The sequence below is a fragment of the Acipenser ruthenus genome, chromosome 8 (genome assembly GCF_902713425.1).
Source record: "Acipenser ruthenus chromosome 8, fAciRut3.2 maternal haplotype, whole genome shotgun sequence".
Taxonomy (NCBI): domain Eukaryota; kingdom Metazoa; phylum Chordata; class Actinopteri; order Acipenseriformes; family Acipenseridae; genus Acipenser; species Acipenser ruthenus.
Window position 1 is genome coordinate 40,165,610 of NC_081196.1, and position 13,540 is coordinate 40,179,149.

Here is a 13,540-nt window from a genome sequence, read left to right on the forward strand (position 1 = left end):
AAATCAATTCAGTAGGGGAACAAAACTGCTTTGTATCAAACTAAATTAGTTACTGAGTGCTGCTGCTGCTGCACCTTGTGTGTGGTTCACTTAGATTTCATTCAAATTAAAATATCCTCCCCCCCCAGGTTTCAGGATGTGGATCATTCCATTGCCTAGGTGAACTTGCAGCTTTCATTAGAACAGATGATATTGGAGCCATATTGGTGATCAAAGAGAAGTCTGGATTTGATAACAGAAACATGGTTGGGGTTTAATTCTGCTTTATTTGCACGGCAGGTATACTGTGGTATCTGGAAGTAATGGCCCCCTAGTCTATATTAGACAACAGAAGTGGTATGTACATGCAGATATGTTGTTTTAGGTGATTTAGTGCTTGGTGATGAGGCTAGTATGTTTTTTGTTCTTTGTGAACTCATTGAAATACTGTTTTTTCAGGGGGGGGGGGGGGGGGGTCATTATTATCTGGTATAGCTCATTCTCACAATGTATTAGCTGTGTAGAAAACATTTTTTATTTTGTTTTCTTCATTTAAAGGTATACCGTACCTTTTCCTAATACTGATGGAAATTGTTTGCTAATGGCTGTATTCATATTGGAAAATACATAGTCAACACAATTCAATTAATGTTTAATTGTAAATAATCTGTAAATGAGTTTGGGGACGTACTGTAAACATTCTGTTTGTGTTGTCCATCGTCATTGTAGAGTCCTGCAGGTAACTCGCTGACTAAAAACATGTTAAGCTTTTATATTTATTTCTGTGTACCATCCACTATAATATACTCTCTTGTTCTTCCAGCAGCTTGTTTGCTGGTTAAATTACATGTTTGTAGTGACAAGTACACTTTTTTTTTTTGAGAAGCAGAGTCCCTACAGCATATGTGATACTGCATTTTTGTCTGAACTGACTACCTAACAAACAAGTTAATTCCACTTGCAGAACAGGTTGTCATGACAGCTCTTGTTAAATCGTCAGACATTACATACAAAGGCCTTGCTGGCCTGCTGTACTAGGCTGGAAATGTAAATACTGTACTGTAGACATGTAAAATGCTACATTTACCGAGGGCTCATACATTTTATACTTCAAAACCTTCTTTGGCATAGAGCATTGGCAGTTGCAACTTACCATGATTCGGAAATGTAAACATAATGTTATGGGTAGATAACCCAAAGTTTATAGCAAGTCAATCTATATAATAATATGTTTAGAGTAAGAGTGAAGCACTGAAAGGAATGCTAGGGCATCCTGTCAAGATAACCCCAGTCAAAGACAATTGCCAACATGTTACCACCAAAATTTTAGCTGGTTGATAAGCATCTCCACGATGCGAGGTTGGTTATTAATATCGTGTTTATGTTTGCTCTCCAAATCATTGTAGCTGTATTCTCTGTGAAAATGCTATTAAGTCATTTTGCCTTTTTACTCTAGCAGTCCCCACAGCTGCATCGGATTAAATCGGTAGCACTTTGCATGCGACCCCAGAAACCCTCAGTCTTTTGATCTGCATTCCTTTAAGTCACTCAGGTTCCAACACAACAGTCCTGGAAGCTACCAATTGGTTGGGTTTATTTTCATACAGTCATTTCACATTTAGTGATGCCATATGGACACAATGGTTTGCACTATTTATACATTATTCTTGGTTTATTAGATTGTGTTCTTTGCATTATGAAATCCTACTTAAGGCACTGATTTGGCAGAGAAATAACTTGACAAGTCCTTGGGGATGCTGGTAACTGGACGTTCTTACGAAATTTTGTGAAGTCTTTGTCATCTTTTTCTAGATGCTAGAGTACAGCATGCAGAATGTGTGCTCCCTCGGGTTGCTTTAAAATAGCTGTACGTTTGTTTATTCAATGGCAGTACAGTACAGGATACAGGAGTTTTTTAAATGCACTGTGATGAGTTTGTATAATTGACATGGAATGAAAGTGTTTTTCCATTCATAGCCTTTGACCAAGAAACATGTACAAGACCAGTGATTCCCTAAAAGGTATGAAAAGGTAAAATTTCCAGGCAAATCTTTTTTAAATCCACTATTTGTGTAAGACAAAAACTATTCTCAGAAACCCAGAATGGAACCCAGAGGCTAAATAAATCATTTTAAAACAAATGTTTTCTGTCTGCCCCATGCAACAAAAGAGGGATAAACTCTTGGGGTTAAATGTCAAGCAGGATAGAATAGATGCACTGACCTTTTCAGGGGGATATTTGAGCCAAGTTTTTTACATCCTGGTCTTCAAAGTCTGAAGCTCTTAACTGAGACGGAACTATACTAACTATTGTTTAGGTATTTCAACGTTTCAGGGAAAGATAGACATAGTTACACCAGTTTAGCCAGTTTAAGCTACTAAATAACATTCACTAAAAAAATAAAATAAACTTGCTTAGCTTTAAAAAAAATGACCTGATAACAAAAACAGTAAAGGATGTATTGCCGATCTTAGCTAATAATGATTATTAGCCTGAGAGAGAAATTCTGCAGTTGGCTAGCTACACTATGAAGGCACTTTTGACAAGGTAAATGTTCAGGTCATCTGAGTGGCTGGCACAGTCCATTCGAATGGCTTGTCAAGCATTTGTGTAAGTGCCAAGGTTTGTATCATTTCATCAGCTCAGTCATCCTGAATTAACGTTGTGACGTTAGCCAGTGTTTTGTCATTCAGCCAATAATAACTAAGAAGGGGTGGGGGGGGGGGGGGGTGGTGTCGGGGTGTTCTGCCTGGATGGGCTTCGATAAGCCCTGTCTATGATTACGACTGCTGCTTCTATTGTTTGCATGTCACCCACATTCACAGACTGATGAATGCTGAACATTTCTGTTTGTAAAGCTGACAGCTATTTGCTTTTGTTGGGTAGCAGAGAAAAAAATGGTTCATCCTGACTGAAATTGCCTGTCAAGATAAAAGAAAAAATAATAGGCCAGCAGTCCTGCATCCTAGTTGTTTCTGAGTAAATATTTATTTTTTCCTGCCACAAAATACTCCACAGTGAATTCATAGACCTGTCTATTAACAGTAGGCCTATGTTGCTTTCACAGTCTTCCCTTGTGTTTGGGAAGCAGGAGGGCATTTATTAATTGCGATATGCAGTTTTGTTCAACATTATGATTGTATGATGTCGACAGATCCTGCATCCACCTGCTATGCTTGCATTGTCTGTCAGAGTTCATTTGTCAACTGTTTTCCCAGTAGAGCAAGATTCATAACAAGGCTGATGTCACATTAACTTTAGGATTCAGTAAATATTGTGATTCTGAAGTACAGTACCTGCGTAAAACCAGTTTTTTTTTCTTGAAATTTTTTTAAACTAAAATAATATACACCCTATCATGTAATCTGTACTCCAAATGTGTATTTGTGATTTATGGGTGTTCAAATCCACTTATGTCTTGAAAACATAACACACAAACAAACACACACAACAGTCTGTGATGAAATATTCCTGTGTACATATATCTTATTCTTCCAAGAAATATTTTTCTCTTTCTAAAAGCTTTCAGTACATATTGTTACTACATACATCTGAAAGGGATTGTTCTGTAAACGGACCCCATTTAATTAACCTTCACAGAAGCATACAAGATCAACAGATTGAATCCTGTTGTGTAGAGTCCACTTTGTCATTGTTTTTTTCAGTCTTAATTATTCTGGATTGGTTGGATATATGCCTTTTAATTGTATTTACTGTACAATACAGTGCATCACCTGAATCCACAAAGCAGCATTTGGCTGGCTATATTACAGATCTTTAGGATTCCTGTTGTGTGTTCTGTAAATTATTGACAAAACTAGGTCTGTAGGCCTAATCCTGCTTTGTTACCAGGGTCATTTTTGTGTCAGGACAGGTTTACTTGCTAACCAGTGGACAAAAATGATTCTCATACCCTGAATGTCCAGTCGTAGCGGTGATGAATAGCACTGTCATGCTTATTAATTGATAACATTGAAAGTTAAAGGTGTTAATCTTGGAACCATTCCTTTATGATATTGTTTTAGTCAGTAGTTTGGCAACACGATCTGAACAAGCTCAGTAAAATAGTGCATGTAGGAAGGCAGCTACTAGAGTGCCTGGAACCAAATTACAGCTGAATAAAGGTTTGGTGGGTGTGATTTGAATGTGAATGAGCATTTTGAATTGGGGGAGCCTGTATAAAGAATAATTACAAACATGCAGTGTTTGTAATTGGTATTTCAGGAACGTGCGTGGCAGGTGCGAGACTGGCTTCACAGTGCCCTCATTTGAACAAGGAGATGAACACAGCTGTCTCCGCCCCACACTGATTCAGTATTTAAAGGTGTCGGGAGGGGGGATTACTAGAGTGGTTCAGAATATTTTTTCATTGGAGATCCTAAGAATTGATTGCACTGTCACTAGTTGTTGGAACTGGACAGGAATATCAATACAGTTCCAACAAGGCTCAAATATTGTACTGTTAAAGTATTTTGCAAGTCATGGTTCAAATAGACTGTTTACAATCAGGCTTTAGTAGGACCTTTTAAAAATAAATAAAGTTAATCAGGGTGTCTATTTAAAACAATACAACAAAAATGTAATGTGTTATCTATTAATCAATAGCTAATGTTGTAAATAGGCATATAACCAAACTAAGCATTTAATATATATATCCCTAGTTAAATAAAAAGGATAATGTCTTACCTGGTGTGATGAACTCCACACACAAAAGTGAACTCCCAGCCTCACTCTGTGTTATCTCTGGTTTCCTCTTCTAACATCTACCCCACCACCCTCTTGTTTTAAGCCGGGTCCACACCTGAGCGATCAGTTGCACAACCCAGTTGCTCCCGAAATCACGCAACTTGGTTGAGAGCAATTGCTGTGTCCACATCTGAGCAATTACTTGTGCAACAAGGTTCCCACATCTACAAGTTTCATTTTTTTTATGATAACTGAGGTGACTTTTTTTTTGTTTTTGTTTTTTTTTTACATTTTTATTCCATCTACAAGGTGAAGTAGTTTTTGGGGGTTTTGACAACTGAGTTGACACTTTATTTATTTATTTATTTATTTATTTATTTATTTATTTATTTTTTGTCCTGTGTCTACAAGTTTAGAATTGTATTTATTTAATTTAATTTTTGACAACTGAGGTGACACTTTTTTTGGTCAGGTCGTAATGTGTCCAGTAATTAACAAGGAAGAGTTGACTGTTATTATTTTTTCAACTGTTGTTATTTTAAATGCCATATGCCAATAATTCATTCGATTATTAGCGCTTCTTTATGACAGGCTATGAAAGCCATGCAGTCAGCATTATAACAGCCAATCAGAGTTTGCGAATTGCCACGTGATCGCCTATGTCTACAGAAGTCGCTCAGGAGGTTGCATGGAAAGTAGAGCACTGCTCTACTTCAAGCAACTGGTTGCACAACTGCTCGCAACTGGTTGCAGGGATGTCCACATATAAGCGACTCGGTTGCATGAAACTAAGTTGCGCAACTGATCGCTCAGGTGTGGACCCGGCTTTACATCCTTTTTATTTTATCTGGACAGTGAATCTGGAATGATATCTGATTTTATGGGGGAGGGACATTGACTTTAGTGCCAAAAAGTAACACAATTATCTCTGAGTAAGAGATTGATTTGTTCTCCTGACCCAAGCAACGTGGAGACCGGGAGCTCACTTTTTGTGTCGACTGGAGTTCATCATCTAATGATGAAACATATTACAGGCAATTTTTGTATTCAGTATGTTCTTCACACTCATTATATCACAAAGTAGGTGATGAAGGTCATTGTGACAAAGGTAAACTACACATACGAATAAGGATTGAGGGAAACCTTTGACCTTTTGAACTCCCAAGTCAGAATCACAGAATACAAAGACATTCCTCTGTTTTCTAAGTTCTCGTGACAGCAGTAGAGCCACTGATTCAATATGGATAAAGAATTACAAACTTGGTTCCTGTCCGTTTCCATGACAATTTGGTGTACAAAACAACAAAGATGCCTGCTGTTTTTTACAGATGACACAAAGGTGTTGTGAGATACCATGACTGTACAGTAATCTAATAACTTGAACATGTAGGCCTGTGGTATTTAAAAAAAAAAAAAAAAAAACTGGTGACCTGGTTTTACGTACTGTGCTAAAACATTGTATAATATGCTGTTTTTAGGTTCAGAACCTGTTTAAAAAAAAAAAAATACTGCAAATTCTACATTGACTCAATTTTTTCAAATATGCGAAAGTATAAGTATGTGCCTAATCGTCATTCAAATCCTCCTGTGGTACTCTTCCACCTACATTCTTCAGCCATATACTGTATACAGTACAACACCAATTCAGCTTTAACCTGCTGAAATCAAGAATGCCAATGTGTGCCTCTGTTTGTAATATTGTGTATTAAAAGCTGGGTGGAAGAAACCTTTCCTGGCTAAACAGCTTTTGTAGAAGGAGGGATGTTTGTGAAGCCTACCTGCTAATTGAGTAAACGTGTTGCTATAGTTATAGGAGAAAGAGCATGGGGTGTTGGACAGCCCAAGACTGCTATATACAATAGGAGCGTATGAACAGCAAACCCTGCATTTTCGCTTCATTTGTTTGTGGACTGTCAACCAATCAGGGGAGACTAACTGCTGGATTACCTTCAGGAGGGCTAGGGGGTGGGAGAGTGACAATACCCCCTCCTTTTTTGTTTGAGGAGGATGAATGTAGTGAGTTAGATAAGTCCATTGACCACTAGTGCATGTGGCTTGCTTTTGGAATTGCTATCTTTTATTATTATTATTATTATTATTATTATTATTATTATTGCCGTGGAAGAAACAAGTGTGCTGCAGCCAAACCTCAAAGTCTGCTTGTTTGTAGAGCTCCCATTGTGCCTGCCTATCTTTTGAAGTGTCTGAGGAATGCTTAGCCTGCACTGAAGTGCACTGGAGCACAGCGAAGAAAGGTTTCAACCTACTTTTTTATGGTTTGTGACCCCATACTGTAGTGTCCCATTTTTAGTGAGGTACTGCTTTGTACTCTACAAAGGATTGTTCTATTTTTTTGCTCTAGTTATGATAAGTTATTCTCTGGAGTCTGGTAAGTATTCATTTTTATTTATTGTGAGGGTTCCTCTGAGCCTCCAACTGTGTTTCTTCCCGCTACTGTGTTTGACTTCTTCTTTGGCTTGTCTTTGTGCATTGTCTTGCGTGTTTGTCAGATGAAACTTTTCATCTTTTAACTGTTCTTCTTTCTTTAAGCTTTGAACACCATTTCTCTAATCTCTTCTCTCAAAAAAGCTGCTTTGATTGGAAGTAGTTCAGTTTTTCGCTGCTGTAGAAGTGGCATCTCTGGATTCAAAACTGAGGCCTGTGTGTTTTACTGTGCAGTTTGCACAATAATTTAAGGATGATTTTAAATCTTGGTCAGTAAAGGGACATATTTTATTTTTGTAAAATAAATCCTGTAGTAAATATAAAAAAGTAGTGCTCCATAATCATGTAGTTGTACACAAGTAAAGTAATCTTATTAATATTTAGTTTTATTGTACAAATGTAGTTCGTCAAGTTTGTAATTTTTTTAAAAGCTCATATATAACAAAGTAATAAGCAGTTGGCTTTTTCTTTTCCCAAATGCACGAGTGATTGATTCAGTGGTTCTGGATATCTGAGGCAACACAGCTGTAGTCCTGACGATACTGGTAATAAAAATAGTCATTTGCATATCAATTGTGATCCCTATGTGAGGCTTGCGGGCTGCATTTAGAAAATTTGCATGATTTGGGAAGCAGAATCACTGAACTGGTAACCGCGTATCTCTACAGAAAGTATGGTATCGCTAGCTTTCCCATCAATCCTCAATAATTGGTATTGTACTGTGCTTCATCTTTAGGATCCCCATATGCCATTCTATTACAATCATGTTAGCAAGACCTTGGAGTACAGGTCTCAAGGAAGAGCACAGACTTGCTTCATTCACATCCAGTCCATACTAATATTCCATCCTTTTTCAGAATCCTCTGAATGACTTTCAAACTCCCTATGCATATTAATACTTTTGTTGGCTTGTAAGTTACCATATTCTGGCAACTAAAGTCAAATACAGAAGAGGAACATTTTGGCATATACGAAACACACTGACGAAGGCATTAGCATAAACATTTGTCTAGTTACCCAATTCAGCTTGGTTCATCTTAATGTCGTGTTTCAGTTTGTGTTGGGTAACACTGGCCTTCAGGCTCATTGTACTGCAGCATCTCTGTGTTTGAAGTGCAGAAAATTGCACAGGCTGCAGTTTGTGATTGTAGTTTGAAAGTTGGATGGAGAGCATGACAAAGTCCTGCCAGACAAAATTTCTAACATCAGCGTTTATTGTACTTGATGTTCTGTTGTCTCATGTAAATGCCAAATCTGTACAGTATTCCGGTAAGACAATTAACATCCACTGTGAAGCGACTCAGAATCTCTCCTTATCGGTTACTTATAAACACTGCATTTGGAACTTCAGACATTAGGTTTTGCATCTGTTGGTTGCCATGCATTTATTATTTATTTGTACAATGATGATTCTACATTTAAATTCATCTTTGTGAAATTTAAATTGTTATCAAATAAAATTGCCTTCCTTGTTTTTAAGCCATCACCTTGAAAAGATCCAATATTCTCTGCCCTAGCCAAGGGGAGTTTACAGATTTGAATATGGAAATACAGTGTTTACTTTTGTTTGTTACAAGAGCAACTGTATATAAATGAGCATAATGAAATACTGTATGAGCAGAAACAGGAATCCAGTTGATAAAGTGTTAGACCAAAAATCAGCAGTATGGCACTGTATTAGTTACTTATAATTTTTGGGGGGGATATTATTACCTGTTTTATATTGTATCTTTTAAATGTAGAATATTACTGTATATCTATGGTTTGTGTCATCTGTCTGTCTATCATCCGTTACCACTGACAATGTTACTGCAAAAAACACTTGAAACTTTGTAGAAAGTCAGATAGCCTGCAGAACCCTATTAAAAAGCAGGAAAGTTTCATATAATTGTGGCTAATTCTAGTTATCTTGAAACCAACAATTGAGTTCAGCTAATTTATCAGTTTATTCAGATAGCATAGGCCTATGTGGAGATTTGAAAGTATAGGAAGCAGCTGGTTAAAGTCAACAATGGAAATGTGCTTATGGTTGATGTTGATAAATATAAATGTTACTTAAGTTAACAATCAAACCAAGTATCTGAGATCTTGACAAATTGTTATACGTCTGTTTCTTAGCGTTTCCACTGATGAAGACATACCATACTCTACAGGCACTAAATCTTTGATATGCAGGGTTCCAGAACCTTAAGTCTTTTAATCTGAAACAACAGCTTGGACAGCCTGTGAAAATGCTGATCTTGTTTCATAAGCGATCCACAGGCCATTAAGTCCCCCAACCCCAACTTTTGATAGGTTAACAGAAACCATGTGGCCAGGTGGTGGTGTGAACTTATAGAAAGTTCAAGGGAGCCTCTTATCTCATCTCCCAAGTTTACAACAGGGGTCTGCAATTTTTGAAAAAAACTTGTCCAAGGGTCAAAATGCTAGAAAAACTTTTTGTCCCTCATACAAATCTTGTTGTCCTGGTCGTTGGGCGATATGAATTGCACACCTCTGTACTAGCTTGTGAAGCAGAAAGGGGTCTCAAGGTGCTGCAATATGGACACACCCACTATGCTATGCAGTCTGTTTATTAGCTACTGTGAAGAGGCCAGTGGATCATAAACTTCAAAACTGAGGAAACGTATTAGTCCTGTGTGTGGTGGATAAATTGTTATTAGTGACAGTTACAGTATCAGGTTTTATGCACTGTACAGTAGGCCTATACTTTTACGATCAAATAAACAACTCTAGTACAGTTTTTAATGCATACTGAAATCTGAATTGGAAACCTGAAACTTGCATTTTGTTCCGGCTAATGCTGTAAGAACTTGCTTTTATGGTTAGTGTTTAGTTTTATAGCCAACATGTTTCGGATCATTATTTTACTGCCAGCCTGAATTGAGTGCTCTGTATTAAGAAACCGCTACTGTAGATGCCAAATGAGGGAGCATTGGTACAGATAATCTGGTAATGAAGGCCAAGTCTGCAACACTTAGCAATGTTTGTAAAACAATGCGGTTTAAACTCTTGCTGGGAATGGATTAGCATGGAGGTGAGGGTGTTATATTGTGTGTGTGTGCAAGAATCTAATCCAAAACAGTGTCCACCTGACACAGAAATACACAAATGTAGGGTAAATACAGGTCAATAGTTTAATTTATTGAGTTTTGCTTAGTTCCCTGGCAGTTTTTGTTTGGTATTTTGTTTAGGCTACAGTATGTCCTTTTTACAGTTTGTTAGCATTAATAACAAAGAGTTCATTTCAACACATACAATGACTAGACAGAAATTTGTATTCTTAGGAACGCTGTGCAAATGGATATAATGTACTGTACATTGTTACAGTGACCACCTGTAGTAAAATGGTATGGCGTCCCACTGCCTTCCTCCCGCTGTAGATCGAGAGCAATGCACAGGGGGTCTGGCCAGCGCTTTCCACTTTACCCTTAAGCAAATAACCTTCTTTCTTTCAGATTTTTCTTTCTGTCTTGTTTTATTTCTAAACTTTAAGTAAAATAAAGTCTAATTTGTGTCTGCTGCAATTTGAGTTGTTCTTAAATGGGAAAGTATTACACATAAAGTATGCTACTTTTTTCTGTAGTGTTTCTCTTATTTGTAACTGCTTCCCTTTTTACAACAGTAGAGTTTGTGAACTATCATCCGCATCAGTTCAGTTTTATAGGATTACAGTAGGTATTAATAAAAACAAATGTTGCATACTGTACCACACAGAGCTTTCACATGCACACACTTTTAAAGCTGCAGTGTCTCTCAATCCTGTTAAATTTTACACAAAAGCAAAACTCATTGGGATCAAATGACCAAATGTAACTTTAACTGAAAGGGCACAAGAAACCTCCTTGAAACACACTTGCCGCTATGCCAGTATCAGCAGGCTTCTGTTACTGCTTTCAGCAGTAGGAGGTTATAGCATGTGTTTTTAGAATTATTTATTTCCAAATGTTAAAATTTTTTTTACAGGAAACAGTTTTACAGATAAATAGAAGAGAATGGCTAGGGATCGCCTCTCATCTTTAAGAACAGGCTACAATGTCTCTTTGCAATTCCTATGTTGTAATAAGGTTAGCAAGTTGATATACTATGTCCAGTCCATCTGATTTTAAAGCAGTTGAACTTTTGTTGGAATTTGTGTTGAGCTTCCATACAGTAGCTCTTTCTACAGTAGTTAAAACCCCAATTTCCAGACTTCATTGAAATCAGTTGTTCCTCCCTCCTCCCTGTTACCCAGGAAGATGAAAATGGTGGATATTGTAGCACAGAAAATGCCATCAGAAACTGACGTTCATGTGGCCAGGAGCTTTCTTACGAAGATTTTGAGGAGTTCCATGAGGTACGGTACAAAAGTAACCACTTCTAGGCAACATAATCCACTCCTTCCCTGCCCTTCCTCAGATCATGCGCAGTAACCCTACAAAATGTTCTTCAGTGTGCCTTATTGCTGTATCACATTACCCCTCATTCCAATGATGTTCTTTTGTGCTTTGTGGTAGAATGATGTGTACTTGTCTTGTGCTGTAGTGCTTAGTATTGAATGTATTTAATTAATCATTTTTGTTTTCAGATTGAAAACTGAATAGTTATATTTCCACCAGTATTTTCAGAAGTGCATTTACAGTGTAAAGGTTTTTTTTTTTTTTTGTAAAATGTATCCTCAACAATAGTGCACTTTTTTTATACTATTTGGCAAAAAAAAATAATAGAATGCAGCTGTTGGTATGGGTCAGCACTGCTCGGACCTTTCCAAGCATTACTGTAAGCTCCTAACCCACGTGGTTTTAAGCTCGTCTCTCCCACGCAGTCACTCTTCTGGTCTACCGAACCTCAGAAAAGGCATTCACTTTGTATGCAATCAGATCATATAACTTTTTTGGCTCCAACTGACTATGATGGAACAGAAATGGTTCACAGCTGTAATGCCGATTTGTCACTCAGGGCTTTATTTTGAAGTGAGTGTTTGCCCCCATTTTTTCTGAAAGGAATATTAAACTCCTCAAAACAACCATTTAAGTTATCAGTAACTACAACACAAGTTATTTATTACTAATTTTATATTTATTGTCATTAAAAAAAAAACAAAAAAAAACCTCTGCATGCTTCAAAACTGGACCCTGTGTGTTCTGCAGGATTGTCTTAACAGTTAAATAAACAGAAGTGTTCCTAGACTTTTGCCAGAGCATAGGACTTGCATGGGTATCTTGCAGTGTAATAACTGAAAAAAAAAAATGAGAACAGGGAAAGTTTAAATATTGGTCATAGCCCATGTTTCCGGCTTGGTTATATATGTAAATGAGCATTACTATCTGGTTAACAGGGTTTTACTGCAGTTTGAAACTGGTTAACAATGTATTTTATTGCTATTTAAAACATTTCTTTTTACATGACAAATGTTTTTACCTTTCAATAATGATTTGTTTATATATTTATTTATTTTCTAACGCAAAACCTTTTATTTGAATGTTCTACTGCGTCTAATGGAGCTTCCTGATTAGTGGACACATGCTGTACAGTAGCTCTTCACCCTTTTGATAGTTTTACTGTCAAGCACTCCTACTGTGATTAAAGGCCACTTATAAAAACAGTGTTAAAGTGCCATTAGTGTTGTATGAATTTATTATGTCAAGTGTTTATGTTAATGTTTTCTTTCATCTTTCTGAAACGTGCATAACAGAAAGAATCGCTTCAAAGGGTATGTTTGTATTTATGAAATGTATCAAAAAAATTATAATAATAATAATACTGAAGTGTAATTTACAGCACCAGTAGTCCTGTTGCTACAAATGTACATACTATCCCAGAAAGCACTATAATGTACTGTTTTAAATTATATTTTACCCAGCCCAAACTTCTGAAGAGGCTTTTACAAGCAGGTTTCATTTTCTCTGTGTAGAATAAAATAAGTGTTTTAATAAACTTCAGTACAAAATCTGCTGCACACAAGTTGTTACCACCAGTGAATATATTTTTTAATGCATCGTCCTGGGTTCTGTATATTTGGTGGGCTTTCACTTGCAGTCACATGCACCATTATTTATTATGTCAGAAGTGTTCTATACTGTTTTACTGTATGTTAGCTTCAATTCTTGCTGTTATATGAGATTTGTATACGCCTTTTTTACAACTAACTAATTGACACGGAACAGAATGTTGACACAGTAAACCCTGCCTTTCCAGCATAATTGCATGGACTACAGTAGGCTAATATTTGAATAGGAACTTTTACATATAACAGATACACAATTGTGTGCAGGTCATCTCATCTCACCAGGTAAGATCAGAGAGACACACACTCTCCCCTCACTTTTTTTTTTTTTTTAACTACAAACAAAAATTTAAATCCTGCTGCTTGCAATTAATAAGTGAATTCCCAGGAGAAGCACATTCTTTTCAGTATCTGAAAATGTATGGATAATAGAAAGTAGCATG

The 13,540-nt window shown here is 36.9% G+C and overlaps 1 protein-coding gene across 8 annotated transcripts in view; it reads left to right on the forward strand.

Annotated features, from left to right (window-relative positions):
• LOC117406915 (protein Shroom2-like) overlaps positions 1-13,540 on the forward strand; it is an 80,904-nt gene that overhangs the window by 43,017 nt on the left and 24,347 nt on the right. For 2 of the 8 annotated variants that reach the window (XM_059028961.1, XM_034011319.3), the window contains exons 3-4: positions 11,346-11,447; positions 12,786-12,803. The exons of 1 other annotated variant lie outside the window; for it this stretch is intronic. In XM_059028961.1, coding sequence (XP_058884944.1) covers positions 11,346-11,447; positions 12,786-12,803 — 120 coding nt within the window. Of the gene's footprint in view, positions 1-205; positions 337-6,963; positions 7,056-11,345; positions 11,448-12,785; positions 12,804-13,540 lie in introns of those variants that run through there. 5 more of the 8 variants (XM_059028964.1, XM_059028965.1, XM_059028962.1 and 2 more) reach the window with 5 other exon arrangements.